The following is a 14,655-nucleotide window of genomic DNA, read 5'->3' on the forward strand; positions in this document are numbered from 1 at the left end:
AAAGGTCTATATTTACAAAATAAAGGAGGGCCTCACATGTCTATGTGAGGTTTGACCTTTGAGCTCAAGAGTTGCTATAGTGACCAAATCACAGGGGAATAGTGGCCAATCAGAGAGGATATCGAGGCACAAAAACTGCAGCCTTTATAAACTTGGGAAAAAAGGAACTCGGTGGGATTCTTTCCCCCTCCCTACGTGAGAGTCTGTACTTGTTCTTCAATAAATTTCCACCTTTGCTATACCATCTTCTGCCGTGGATTCATTTTTTGACTCCCATGAACAAAGAATCCGGGGAAACCATCCTGCCCAGGGGAATAACGCGTGTTCCAGTCCAAAAATCCCGTATCATTATTATGCTTAGTGAAATAAATAATATTTACAGGCTTGGGTGAAGATACTGATAAAGACACCTCCCTAGGTTCGATGCCAGTCAAGGGCATGTACCTTGGTTGCGGGCACATCCCCAGTAGGAGGTGTGCAGGAGGCAGCTGATTGATGTTTCTTTCTCATTGATGTTTCTAACTCTCTATCCCTCTCCCTTCCTCTCCGTAAAAAATCAATAATAAAAAAAAAAAGAAAAGAAAAGAAGAAAAGAATGGCAGCTAAATTAACAGAGCCAGTAGGGAAGAGAGATATCTTAGGAGAGAAGGTGTGATGGGATATGATTGTGGAGGACTTTGAATTCCAAGCTAACAGGTTCGGCTTTATCTATATGCAGTGGAGAGGCAGTGAATATTCACAAAGAGAGAAATGACACATTGAGTCCTATGTTTCAAAAAGGAAAATCTGGTAGCGATATGGATGAGGATGGGGATAACAAAAGGATCACTTAGGAAGCCAGAGAGACATTCCTGAGACGGAGTGAACAGAATTTGGTGAATTATTGCATGGGGGATAGAGAAGGGCTGGAAGGAAACAGACAATCCACAGAGATTCACACCAAGTGCTTGTGAGGATAACTTTGTCTTGACCTAAGCAAAGCAATCCTGAATGCCTAGTGGCTTGGGAAATTAGGAATGAAGCAAATGGATGAAGAGTGATGGGATGGCATTATGCTGGTTTCCCCTAAATTTGCCTGAAATAATCCCCTCTCCTCCTAGATAGAACATTTATTCCTCACATTTATTTGTGTAGAATGTGCTTTCTTCTGAGAGATGGATTAGAAAATTGTAAAACGATTCTGGCCAATATATTGAGGTTAAATATAGCACCAGAAGCTCTTCACAGCAGATTTACATTCAATTAAGCTGAAACTAACACCTATTTGTTGAATGTTTGTCACATGCAGCAGTAGCTGAAAAGAGTGGTAGCAATGAAGATGTAGGTAGTTCCTGAGCCTACGGTTACTTATTTTCACTTCCAGTCCCTCGACCTGCTGTTATTCTCTTCAGAGCAGACTTCACTTCCTGGTTCCTCAGTGTATAGATGAGGGGGTTCAGTAATGGAGTGACAACAGTGTAAAACACAGCCACTGCTCCATCCAGGGGACTCTTGGAACCTGGCCTGAGGTAGATGAAAATACAGGGGACATAGTAGACTGTGACCACGGTTAGATGGGACCCACAGGTGGAGAAGGCCCGCTGTCTCCCATCAGCATTGCGTATCTTCAGGATGGCATGCACTATGTTAGCATAGGAGAGCAGAATCAACATGAAGCAACTGGCAGCCACTACCCCAATGTCCACAAAGGTCACAAGCTCATTGACAGTTGTGTCAGCACAGGCCAGTCTCAATACTGCAGGAATGTCACAGAAAAAATAATCCACCTGGTTGGGCCCACAGTAGGGCAGACGGAAAGTCAAGGTGGCTTGGATAGATCCATGGATGGAGCCAGCCACCCAAGCTCCAGCCACAAGGATGGCGCATAACTTACTATTCATGAGCATGGGGTAGCGCAGAGGCTGGCATATTGCCAGGAACCTGTCATAGGCCATCAAGGTGTAGAGGAAGCACTGGGTACTGCCCAGGAAATGAAAGCCATATAACTGAGCCACACAACCACCAAATGGGATGGCCTTGCTGGAGGGAGTAAAATTTAGAATAATTCGAGGAACAATGACTGAGGAGAGCCACATGTCCAGGAATGAGAGCACACCCAGGAGAATGTACATGGGGCGAGCATGGAGCTTTGGGTCAGCCCACACGGTGAGCAGAATGAGCAGGTTCCCCAGCTGAGTGAGGATGTAAATGATGAGGAAGACCAGGAAGAGGAGGATCCGCAGATTTTGGGGGTGAGGTAAGCCCAGGAGAATGAAATCTGTCACCACGGTGTCCAGGGATGTGTTTTCAGTGTTTTCCATGTTCTTTCTGCAGTCTGCTAAGATGAATGGTGAAGTCAGACAAGGGAAATACAACACAAGGAGGTGGTAAGAATGCTTTTTTTGTCTGATGACCAGAGTCTAGGAGGTAAACAAAGGATTTCTATATTTTAAGTGGAAAGCATTTGCTACCAATCATCTAGGTTTGCTTGGCAAGACAAGTTCTCAGAAGCTGCTTAATTTCTAGCTGCCTGAAATGCACCTTCTATGGGAAACACTACATACAAGTGTTGAAAGCCAAGGCACTATCTATACTAATAAAAGGGTAATATGCTAATTAGACCAGATGTCTTCCGGACATCCATCCGGACGTCCTTCCAGACCAAGCCACGGTGGTGGGGGCCGAGGCAGAGGCAGTTAGGGGCGATCAGGCTGCCAGGGGAGCAGTTAGGGGTGACCAGGCAGGCAGGCAGAGGTGATTAGGGGCGATCAGGCAGGCAGGCAGAGAGGTTAAGGGTGATCAGGCAGGCAGGCAGTTGAGTGGTTAGGAGCCAGCGGTCCCTGATTGCAAGAGGAATGTCTAACTGCTGGTTTAGGCATCAGTTGGACATCCCTCAAAGGGTCCCGGATTGGAGAGGGTGCAGGCCAGGCTGAGGGACCCCCCCCCCCCCACTCCATGCACAAATTTTGTGCACCAGGCCTCTAGTCTGTAATAATAAAAGGGTAATATGCTAATTAGACCGGATGTCTTCTGGATGTCATTCTGGATGCCCTTCCTGACGAAGCTGGGGTTGGAGGGAAGACAGCCTGCATCCTGGGTGCCGGAGGGAAGCTGGTGCTGGCAGCTGGGTGAAGTAAGGCCTACTCTTGCATGAATTTTTGTGCATCGGGCCTCTAGTTAATAATAATAGTGTTAATGCATTTGATGGGTCTATGCCCAAAGGGGGATCACAGAGAAGTGGGTTTTGGTGTTACGGAGCAGTGCCATCCCTAATTATTGGTCTCTGACTTATCCTTAAAATGTCTCCTTCGATGATATACAAGAATCTTTGTGATTTGACCCTTGCATATTTCTAGTCTTTTTTCCTTTGGTTTCCTCAGAGCACCACACCCTCCTTCTTTCTGTACCTACTCTTTCTGGAGTTTTCTTATTCATCCTAACAGCCTCATTCCTCAGGATTCACTTTGGCTGCCGCCTGCTTTGGGAAGAGTTTTCCTTTAGAAAACAGTCTTCTGTGAGATAAGAGTTTATATTATAAAAGGCAGTTGCAGTATAGTGTGATAAGAGCTATTTGCTTAAATGCTCATTGATTTCTTCTACTAGGTTACAAACTCCTTTAGAACAAAACTATAGTCTATTTTGTTCTTTTTATGTTTCTGCAGCACCTGCCTTAGTGCTTGGCAATAGTAAGTTAATTAATAAATATTTATTAGCGGATTGATTGACTGGATTTTGCCAGTTCCCATTAATTCTGCATCCTGGTGCCCTCTGTGATCACATTTCTCATGCTTTATGTCACATATATTTCAGCAATTGAGTCTATTCCCAGTGTAAACAAAGTTCAAGGCATTATCCATGCTTTTCATTTGCTCTAGAATGTTACTTAAATTTATTGATTGACCAAAGTCGTTTAATAGTTTCAATGTTTTGGATTATAATAGCATTGATTAGTATTGGATTTGACCTTTAGTATGCTGTTATTTTAAGATCTTATTTGCCTTCCAACAGATTAAATTCTTAAAAACGCTTTAAAGGTATTAAACATCTGAGTCAGATGTTATTTGAAAACTACCTTTTTTTAAAAAAATATATTTTATTGATTTTTTACAGAGAGGAAGGAAGAAGGATAGATAGTCAGAAACATCGATGAGAGAGAAACATCGATCAGCTGCCTCCTGCACACCTCCCACTGGGGATGTGCCCGCAACCAAGTTACATGCCCTTGACCGGAATCGAACCCGGGACCCCTCAGTCCGCAGGCTGATGCTCTATCCACTGAACCAAACCGGTTTTGGCTGAAAACTACCTTTGATGAATAGTTTGTTCCAAAAGAAATTTTCCTAGTAACAGTTTCTTTTGTATTTTTACTTGTTCCTTAAACTAAACCATCTTATAATTCACAAGAAACAACAAAAATTAAAATATACTTAGATTAAACTTTAATTAAACAGATATGAACATTAATAGATTTATCACTAAATATACCCTTTCATAAACACTAATCTCAAACATATTTAATCTTCATTATTATTTAACCTTCAAGTAAGTTGACTAAGTGTGGTCATCACTGGGAAAAGAAGGGTTAAGTATGCCATACTTGTGTTTGCTCAGTAATGCTGAATCTGATGCATCATTTATATTTGTACTTATATTGAACTGGAAATTAAGTCTTTGCTCTTGGCTTTATTTCCTCCCTCAAATTGGGAAAAGAAAAAATAAATGTTTAAAATTCAATTCAAAGAAGAAAGTTCCCAACTCTAAAGAGAGGCCAATTTAATTAAAAATTAATATGCCTAACTTATTAACTCTGTGAATAGAGGCTCAGTGAGGTAAGGAAGAAGATGGGGGAAAGAGATAGACTAAATACAATTTTTGACAAAGTTACTGAAACTTTCAAAGTCTAGAAATGAAGTCTTTCCTCCTATTGTGAATTGACCTGCCTTTAGGAATGCTTCCCTTCTTGGACTCACATGGACACGGCAGCAAAACCTTGGAGGAGACTGTTCTTTCTCAGGTAGAATAGCGCAACAGGCGAAGCAAGTGTCTTTCAGAGCATCTCCTAGGCTTGTGATGATGCTGGATCTCTGCTTTGGAGTGGAATTAAAATCTTCCAGCGGATAGACACATGGACTATTTTAATAATCTATCAGGTCCCTTGCCCTTGGAGGCTCTTTATAGATTGCGACTTCTCTACCTAAGTGGCTTGAATTTTACATCAATTATATTATTGGCTGTATTGCCCTTGATAGAGTCTTTTCTTTAAAAACAAAACGAAACATTGTCAAGAGATTTATAGAAAACTATTTACCTCTTGAGAGTTCTACCCTGAAACATTTCCCCATGAGACATTCATTCCCTCGATTCTCATTATATTTTGTTTTGACAGCAAGCCGGAATGATTTCTACATATCTAGAAAGTACACCCTGAAGAACAACATGATCTTGTTGAATGACCTCCAATTTTTGTGATTCCTTTCTTTAAAATGTTGTGGGATCACATATTTACCCACATTATCTCCAGAAATACATTGAAAATGTACTTCATTTTCAATAATTGAGCTAATCTTTCCCCTATGTTTTGATCTCTCTGAATCTATATAATAAAAGTCTAAGTAACCATTACTACGGTGGAATGACCGGAACCACTGCTCGCTATGATGCACACTGACCACCAGAGGGAAGACGCTCAATGCAGGAGCTGCACCCCTCCCCGCCCCCCCCTCCCCCCAGTGGTCAGTGCGCTCCCACAGGGGGAGCACTGCTCAGCCAGAAGCTGGGATCACAGCTGGTGAGCGCAGTGGCGGTGGCAGGAACCTCTCCTGTCTCAGCAGCAGTGCTAAGGAGCAGCGAGCAGGCGGGTGGTAAGGAACGAGGGTTCCTGGACTGTAAGAGGGATCCCGGACTGTGAGAGGGCCAGGCCGGGCTGAGGGACCCCCCAGTGCACAAATTTCGTGCACCAGGCCTCTAGTATTGATATAAAAATCCCTAAATTTAGGTAAGTTGAGTAAAATTTAGTCACCTCCAGTTTAGTCTTGAGGACTCCATTGTTCTCATTGCAGTAGAGACAGAGGATGGTTTCAAATAGTTGGAGTACTCCTTGGATACTTGCTCTCTTTGTTGGGGTGTGGCAGGTTTGCTAGACAACTTGGACCATACAGGTGAGAATGGTCCCATTTAAAATTATGGGATGACTTCCTCCCCCACAAACTTATTTGGAATCAGCTGTGTGCTGGGTTTTGTTTGTACTTTCTTACAATAGCTTACTGTTAAATTTTCAGGAAAATTTAAAGCTCTGTGTTAAACTTGCTATTAAATGTAATCTTCAATTAAATATACATTTTATTTTAAAAATATATTCAGTCTTTTTTTTTAATATATTTTTATTGATTTTTTACAGAGAGGAAGGAAGAGGGATAGATAGTCAGAAACATCGATGAGAGAGAAACATCGATCAGTTGCCTCTTGCACACCTCCCACTGGGGATGTGCCCGCAACCAAGTTACATGCCCTTGACTGGAATCGAACCTGGGACCTTTCAGTCCACAGGCTGACGCTCTATCCACTGAGCCAAACCGGTTTTGGCTATTCAGTCTTTTTAAAAAATACATTTTTACTGATTGTAGAGAGAGGGATAGAGAGATAGAAACATTGGTGAGAGAGAAACATTGATTGGCTGTCTCCTGCATGTCCCCTACTGGCGATCTAGGTCATAAACTGGGCATGTGCCCTGACTGAAAATTGAGCCTGTGACCTCTTGGTTCCTGGGTCAACCCTCAACCACTGAGCCACCCTGCAGGGCAAATATACATTTTCAATTAAATAAATTACATTAAAATGTAATGTAATATTCAAAGCTCATCATTTTCTAGTTATTTTACTATGTTTTACTAGTATCTATAAAGTTATTTTTAAGAACAGAAAAATGACCTTTCTTTTTCTTTGCTGTTGCCTTCCACAACAACATGAGAATCACCTGGTATTAAACCCCAAGATTATTGGCTCCTCTGATTCAACCAAACCCTCTCTTCAAAATGCAAGACAAGATAAGCTACTCTGAAGGCTACATTTTCTCTCTTTTTTTAAAAATGGTCTAAAGTTTTACATATGTCTCCTTTTTCCCCAATTGACCCTGCCCCCACCCCCCCAAGCCATTCCCACCCTGGGCAAGCCCCCACCGCCCCAGTGTCTGTGTCCATTGGTCATGCTAATATGCATGCGTACAAGTCCTTTGGTTGCTCTTTAATGCCCCCCCTCCCCTGCCATTTGTCTCTGGATTCTTATTTTCTCTTTTTTAAAATACAGTTATTTAACTTCCTTTTAAAAAATCTTCAGCAGCTTTAATTCAAAGCCCATTTTTTTTTTTGATTCACTAAGGATCACTGCCTATGTTTGCAAGTGACTGACTGTCCAGGAATTTTCTATTGTGATTATAGGGGTTGTAAAGTTTGATTATCTTGTTTGTGTGCCTGAGACCTGAGAAAAGCCCCTGAAGAATTTTAACCCTCAGTTTTTATGTTTCTAGCATAAAAATGAATGAATTTGGTGTCATGTTTAAAAGGTAAGTCCTGAGCCAGACACATTTAAATAACTTAGTATTAATTGGCTCAGAAATACACTTTGAGTTTTTATTTAAAAGTGAATCTGACTTTTTAAAAAAAATTCTCACCCGAGGATATCTTTCCATTGATTTTTAGAGAGAGGGGGAAGAGAGAGGGAAAGATAGAGAGAAACATTGATGTGAGAGAGACACATCAATTGGTTGCCTCCTGTGCGTTTTCACAACTCTGGGATAATTTGCACCAAGGAGCCTTTAGTTCAGATGTGGAGACCATCAAGCCTGTGGGCAGTTGGCCTTGTAAGGCCCAAGAAATCATTTGGTCTGGCCCTGCCAAGGCATTAGGGGTGAATTAATTAAATGTTTGACTGAATATAGCAGGCTAATTTTTAAGGTGATAATTTTGTATGGCCCAAGAATGATGTTATAAATATCCAAATGTCCCTTGGCAGAAAAAAGGTTCCCCACCCCTTCTCTCGTTGTTAGAAAGTTCCCATACTACCTCCCCTTCAAACAAGCCTCTTTTGAACTTTTCATAACTTTTGCTCTAAACATGTTTTACAGGTTTGGAAAAATACTCCTTAGGACATCTGTTGGACTGTCTCCTGGAAAGCAAACAAACTGTAACTTTTAAAGATAACCCCAGATATCTGCTCAACCTTAACAGAATTACCCTCCCTTCCTTGCTGCTTAGCAACATCCTCTGCTTAAAAGAGTAGGCTACCTTTTGTTCCCTGCCCTGTATTGACTAGTAATACACGGGCCCTTTCCTCCCTTGGAAACTAAAATAAACTTTCTTTGCATCTCTTCTCTTAGTTGTGAATTCTTTCACAGTCCGCATCACCAACCAAACCCTAACAGTTATTAATATTATATCTTTATGGTGGAAATACTATATAATGGTGTACTGTCAAATACAATGATGTCATGTTGGAGTTTGAAATTGACTGTTCTGGGAGTATTTAAAGCATGGAAATTAGCAAGCAAGGGCTGTTTGGGAGTTTGAGGGTTGGGGCAGTCAGTTTTTAAACATTACTAGCATACCACTAGCAGGAATCCACAGTCTTTGTTCTTGGCCTCAAGTCTGAAAGTCACTGCATGCATGGTGACTTTGCTTTGACTCCAGCTGCTGAATGTCATTTCCAATACTTTTCTGTCTTCCTTGGCAAATATACAAGCATGGGTGGGCTTGAGAAGTTCTGTTATGTTCTGAGTGTATGCCTGCTTACACCTCTAATTATAAACTTGTTTAGAATAATGTAGCAGAGGACTCTGAAAGTTAATTCTAGTATTTCTGATCCTTGGATTTCTAGAAGGATGGTTGAACTGCTCTCTCTTTTGTTGTTTTTGTTAATCTTCACCAGAGGATAGTTTTTCCATTGATTTTTAGACTGAGTGGAAGGGAGGGAGGGGGGAGAGAGAGACAGAGAGAGAGAGAAATATGGATGTGAGAGAGACATATTGATCCGTTGCCTCCTGAATGCGTTCTGACTGGGGCAGGGATCGAACTTGCAATACAGGTCCATGTCCTTCACTGGGAATTGAATCTGAGATCCTTTAGTGTTCAGGCCGACACTCTAACAACTGAGCAACACTGGCCAGGGCCTGCTCTCTCTCTTTCTTCTCTTTCCCCTCCTCATCCTATTTATCTTGTGGTCCTAAGGATGGAAGATAGAATTTGTTTTTAGAGAAAGCTCATTATTCAAAGGAAGGACACCTTGGTGAGTACTTTTGTTTATGCAATGGCAAGTCATATACTTATTCATTTACCCCTGGAGGGCTCTAAAACTTTTGAAGTAAAGGGAAATGCCTCAGCTTGAGATATTAAGATTTCACTTAATTCTGAAAAATCTGTCCTTATTTTTGTATTTCTTGGAAGAATTATTTGATATTATTTAAATATTTTATGCTCCGAAGTTGGAGCAGTTTGGTGAGTGCAGCATCTGTGAACTTAAGGAGTGAAGGAAAGATTGAGGAGAACTTTTCTCCATGAAACAGAAGACTGAGGTCATGCAATAAGGTAGAGTGTGGGGTGGGAAAGACATGGCCAATAGGGAATTCCCAAGAAAGCACTGGATGATGAACATGAAGAAGAGTAAAATCTGGTATCCAGTTTAAAGATTTTCTTTTTCTGAATTGTAATTCTTGTATGCTATCCCAAAGTCTTTGATGTTATTTAAGCATTATAGCCTATATGTTCTGTATATAGAGGGAAATACAGATTTTTTCCCTTATGTGTGAATTCCGCTTTCTCTACATCTTATTACATATACTTATCTATATATATAAAAGCCTAAGCGACCGTTCGACTGTTCAACCATTCGACTGTTCGATTGGTAGCTATGACATGCACTGACCACCAGGGGGAAGATGCTCAATGCACAGGCATTGAAACATGGAACGGAACAGACTGATGAATCTCAGGGGGAAGGGAGGAATGGGGAGGGCGGGAAGAGATTAACCAAAGATCTTATATGCATGCTAGAGGCCTGGTGTGGGTCTATTGGCCTGGCCTGCAGGGATAGGGCTGAAACTGGCTCTCCAACATCCCCTGAGGGGTCCTGGATTGTGAGTGGGCTCAGGCCAGGCCAAGGGGCCCCACTGGTGCATGAATCCATGCATTGGGCCTCTAGTTTCTATGTATTTTTTCCTTTTAACTTTGGATGCTTATGTTTTTCTACCAATTAATTTTGGTTCATCCTTTTGGGAAAATTAGAATAAGAGGGACTTAGTGGTAGGAGCTAGGAAATAAAGGTAAAGTGAATGTTTTTCATGCAAAAAAATACTTTATTGAACACCTAATATGTGCTAGGCTCTCTTTCAGTTTCTGGAGTGCATAACTGAATAAAAGATCCCTGAACTCATGCAAGTATAGGAGAAATAAACTTGACTCTCAGGACTGGACTTCATTGTCTTTAGGAGGAAGAAAACTGAGATGTATAAAAACAATGCTGATGTAATGTGCTTACTATAATTTTATAGTATATGGAAGGAGACTTGTTTGGATGGTGAATGCATAATACAATATACAGATGATGTATTTTAGAGTTGTACACTTGAAACTCATATAATTTTATTAACCAATGTCCCCCCAATAAATTCAACAAAAAATTTAAAAATTTTATAATATGAATTAGTCATGAGCTGAGTAAGGGTCAGATAATTACAAAACTACAAGTCCAAAGAATATTTTTTAAAAATATATTTTTATTGATGTCAGAGAGGAATGGAGAGGGAAAGAGAGATAGAAACATCAATGATGAGAGAGAATCATTGGTCATCTGCCCCCTGCATACCCTGCACTGGGAATCGAGCCCACAACCCAGGCATGTGTCCTGACCGGGAATCAAATCGTGACTTCCTGGTTCATAGGTTGATGCTCAACAACTGAGCCATACTGGCTGGACTATCCAAAGAATCTTATTTTTCAAATTACTCAAAGATATTTGGGTTCATAATGGGAGACTCCAAGATATAAAAGCAGAATGATACTGAACATTTGAATGGAGAATTTAACACTGAAGCAAATGACTTATGTGCTATTAGTAAAAATAAAAAATAAAAATTCAAGCACCTCATTGAGATGAGTAGGAAGATAAATTCTAAAAGAGTTCCAGCAAATAGTAAATGGTAAATGGAAATGAACTATAGAATACCAACTATCTTAAATTTGAAGACATGTAAGTTATTGATATTTTCTTTACTCAGCATGCTATCCTTGTATTTAATTAAATGACTATGAGGAATATTCATAAGGATTTATGTAGGCTCATTCTGATCTTGTTTTCATACCTATTTCCCGCTAAAGTTTTAAGTTTTTAAAACCGCATGTTTTTCAACCACAGAGATTTTCAAGAAGGAGCAACACCTCTCTTTTTTATGTCTGCCAATAGAATTTCTCTCCTCTAGCTGACCTTTTCCAATTTCCACCTGGGTGCTAGAGTTGGAGCAAGTCATTATTAGAGGGTAGGTACCAAGGTATTTAGAATTACTGTGGTTCAGACTGGGGAGTCATCTCAGTTGCCACATTCAAAGAGCAGTAGCTGTGTAAAGACTCAGGAGTCAGAAACTTCTAAGTTCAATCCTGGCTCCACAGGTGCTCAGATAAAGTCTCACAGCATAAAAGAAAGGTAGGTTCTCAAGATTAGGAGGAATGTGGCATGCATCTAATTCAATGATCTACTATGTTTAGAGGGAGGCTTCCTGAGCTCTGATTTTTGAACATCTCTCCACCTTGTTCCCTTGGGTACGTAGGAATGAATCCAACTTTAGTGTCCTTTGACTTGAGACTTTTGGTACTCTCTGTTCTCAGTGTGAGCAAGATAGAACATCCTTGTCCAGTTATTTTCTAGTCCTTGTGGTGTCTGTGGAGTTTCCAGAGCCATACTGATACTCGGATGTCTGGAGCATGTTCTCACTGTGGCAGTTTAATTCTCTTTAGATTTAGTTCCTGGAAAAAATAACCAAAAGAGTGGTGGTAGAAGATACTCTCATCAACAAGAGTATACCCTATCTCAGGGGTAATTGTTCACTGTTACACATGTAGCTCAGGAAAACCTAGACATCTATAGGGCTGTATATAAGTGTGTCATTACTCTGGAGGAGTGGAATAGGAAAAGTTATGTGACCCTTTTTCTTCTGGCTCTCCTAATTTCCCCTTCCTTTGTCTTATCTGGTCTAGGGGTGGTAAATAGTTTGAATGTCACTAAGCCCCAGGTCACTCAACTTTTTTGTGTGTGTGTGTGTGATTCCCCTACTCCCGCATCTTTGTAAATAGAAACCCTCCTCAAATTATCCTGTTTTGAGTGTGCCATATATTTTCTTTTGGGAAATCAGAACCATCCATATGCCTTAAGAGTTACTTGCATGTTTACTCTGGGGTTCAGGGCACTGAAGGAGATCAGTTGGAAGAAATATAAAGGCCAAGATCCTCATTAAAAAGTTTTTTTTTAAAGAAATTATGAAGGCATAGTTTGATACTCTTTTAAGAAAAGTCCTTAAGAAGTTAGACAATATGGATTTGGATGGGAAGTGTATTCCACATAGAGGAGAGAGCTTGGCAGGCAAGTATTGGGCATGCTGAAGGAATGGTAGTAAAGCAGTGAGTATGGGAGAGGGAAAGGAGAGTAGAGATGTCTTGGGAAATAAGGTTTGTTGGGTCCAGATACTTTTTGGACTTTAAATTCCAGATTAAGGAGTCTAGCTCTATTTTACATTTGTTGGAGAGTTCTAAAAATTGTATGTTTCAGAAGGATACTTTTGACTGTGGTGTAGATGAGAAGGGAAAAGGACAAAAGATTATTTAGGAATTAAGAGAGATATTCTAAAAGTAAAGGGTACAGATTTTGATGTCTGAACTCATGAGAAGAGTGAGGGACAGGAGGGAAACATAAATGATCCAGTATTTTCATGTTCAAGTGCTTTTAAATGTTTATGCCATGCACAAACAAAGAAACAGAATTTATAGAAGTCTAGGGTTTAGGGACAGAAATAATGAAAAAGGGGCTAGGCCAAACATTATGTCATTTTTTCCTCTTTTGCATTTTCTGGCATAATATAACTCTGCAGAGGTTGACACACTCTCATTCCATTCAAGCTTTGACAAGGCATTTTCTTATACCACAAAATAGAGGTGGTAGAAGTAATATATTCATATTTCTAAACAAATAATGTAAAACAATTTGAACCAGTTTAATGAGATGAAAAGATTATGAATCCAAAGAGTTCAGAAGTTTCTTCTAAATAGAATTAAATTGAGTTTAATTCATTAACAGTTTATTGAATGTTTGCCACATGCTGCAGTAGCTGAAAAGAGTGGTAGCAATGAAGATGTAGGTAGTTCCTGAGCCTATGGTTACTTATTTTCACTTGTAGCCCCTCGACCTGCTGTTATTCTCTTCAGAGCAGACTTCACTTCCTGGTTCCTCAGTGTATAGATGAGGGGGTTCAGAAATGGAGTGATAACAGTGTAAAACACAGCCACTGCTCCATCCAGGGGACTCTTGGAGCCTGGCCTGAGGTAGATGAAAATACAGGGGACATAGTAGACTGTGACCACGGTTAGATGGGACCCACAGGTGGAGAAGGCCCGCCGTCGCCCATCAGAAGTGCGTATCTTCAGGATGGCATGCACTATGTTGGCATAGGAGAGCAGAATTAACATGAAGCAACTGGCAGCCACTACCCCAATGTCCACAAAGGTCACAAGCTCATTGACAGTTGTGTCAGCACAGGCCAGTCTCAATACTGCAGGAATGTCACAGATAAAGTAATCCACCTGGTTGGGCCCACAGTAGGGCAGGCGGAAAGTCAAGGTGGCTTGGATAGATCCATGGATGGAGCCAGCCACCCAAGCTCCAGCCACAAGGATGGCGCATAACTTACCATTCATGAGCATGGGGTAGCGCAGAGGCCGGCATATTGCCAGGAACCTGTCGTAGGCCATCAAGGTATAGAGGAAGCACTGGGTGCTGCCCAGGAAATGAAAGAAATACAACTGAGCTACACAACCACCAAATGGTATTGCCTTGTTGGCAGGAGTAAAGTCCAATATTAGACGAGGAACAATGACTGAGGAGAGCCACATGTCCAGGAATGAGAGCACACCCAATAGCACGTACATGGGGCGAGCATGGAGCTTTGGGTCAACCCACACAGTGAGCAGAATGAGCAGGTTCCCCAGTTGAGTGAGGATGTAAATAATGAGGAAGACCAGGAAGAGGAGGATCCTCAGATTTTGGGGATGAGGTAAGCCCAGGAGAATGAAATCTGTTACCATGGTGTCCAGCGATGTGTTTTTGGTCTTTCTCATGTCTTTCTGTAGTCTGCTAAGATGAATGGTGAAGTCAGACAAGGAAAATACACCACACGAAGGTGATAAGAATGCTTTTGTCTGATGAATAATGCCTATGAGTTGTGAGGGAAATGGAATACTATTTAAAAAGTTTGTTTTTAAAGAAAAGATGGTGTTGCCAGTAGTTATTTTGGTTTACTTGACAAGAGAAACCATCCAGAGATTCTTTAGTTTCCTAGATGGATGGAAACTTATCTGTTGGGAGATACTGAGAAGCAGTATTTGGCAGATCAAGGAACAGGGTAACTTGTGACTGATAGGGAAGGAC

The 14,655-nt window shown here is 41.0% G+C and overlaps 2 protein-coding genes across 2 annotated transcripts; both read right to left on the reverse strand.

Moving 5' to 3' along the window:
* Window positions 1–1,343: 1,343 nt before the first annotated feature.
* Window positions 1,344–2,334, reverse strand: LOC308257531 (olfactory receptor 10G2-like; the record flags this gene model as incomplete). Its single annotated transcript, XM_080687402.1, has 1 exon — window positions 1,344–2,334. The coding sequence occupies exon 1, from the start codon at window positions 2,298–2,300 to the stop codon at window positions 1,344–1,346; it is 957 nt and encodes a 318-aa protein (XP_080543528.1). The 5' UTR covers window positions 2,301–2,334.
* Window positions 2,335–13,388: 11,054 nt separating this feature from the next.
* On the reverse strand, window positions 13,389–14,345 carry LOC308257525 (olfactory receptor 10G2; the record flags this gene model as incomplete). Its single annotated transcript, XM_080687393.1, has 1 exon — window positions 13,389–14,345. One exon carries the CDS (start codon window positions 14,343–14,345, stop codon window positions 13,389–13,391), a length of 957 nt encoding a protein of 318 aa, XP_080543519.1.
* Window positions 14,346–14,655: the final 310 nt, after the last annotated feature.

Source organism: Plecotus auritus, assembly GCF_963455305.1.
Source record: "Plecotus auritus genome assembly, chromosome: 1".
Taxonomy (NCBI): Eukaryota; Metazoa; Chordata; class Mammalia; order Chiroptera; family Vespertilionidae; genus Plecotus; species Plecotus auritus.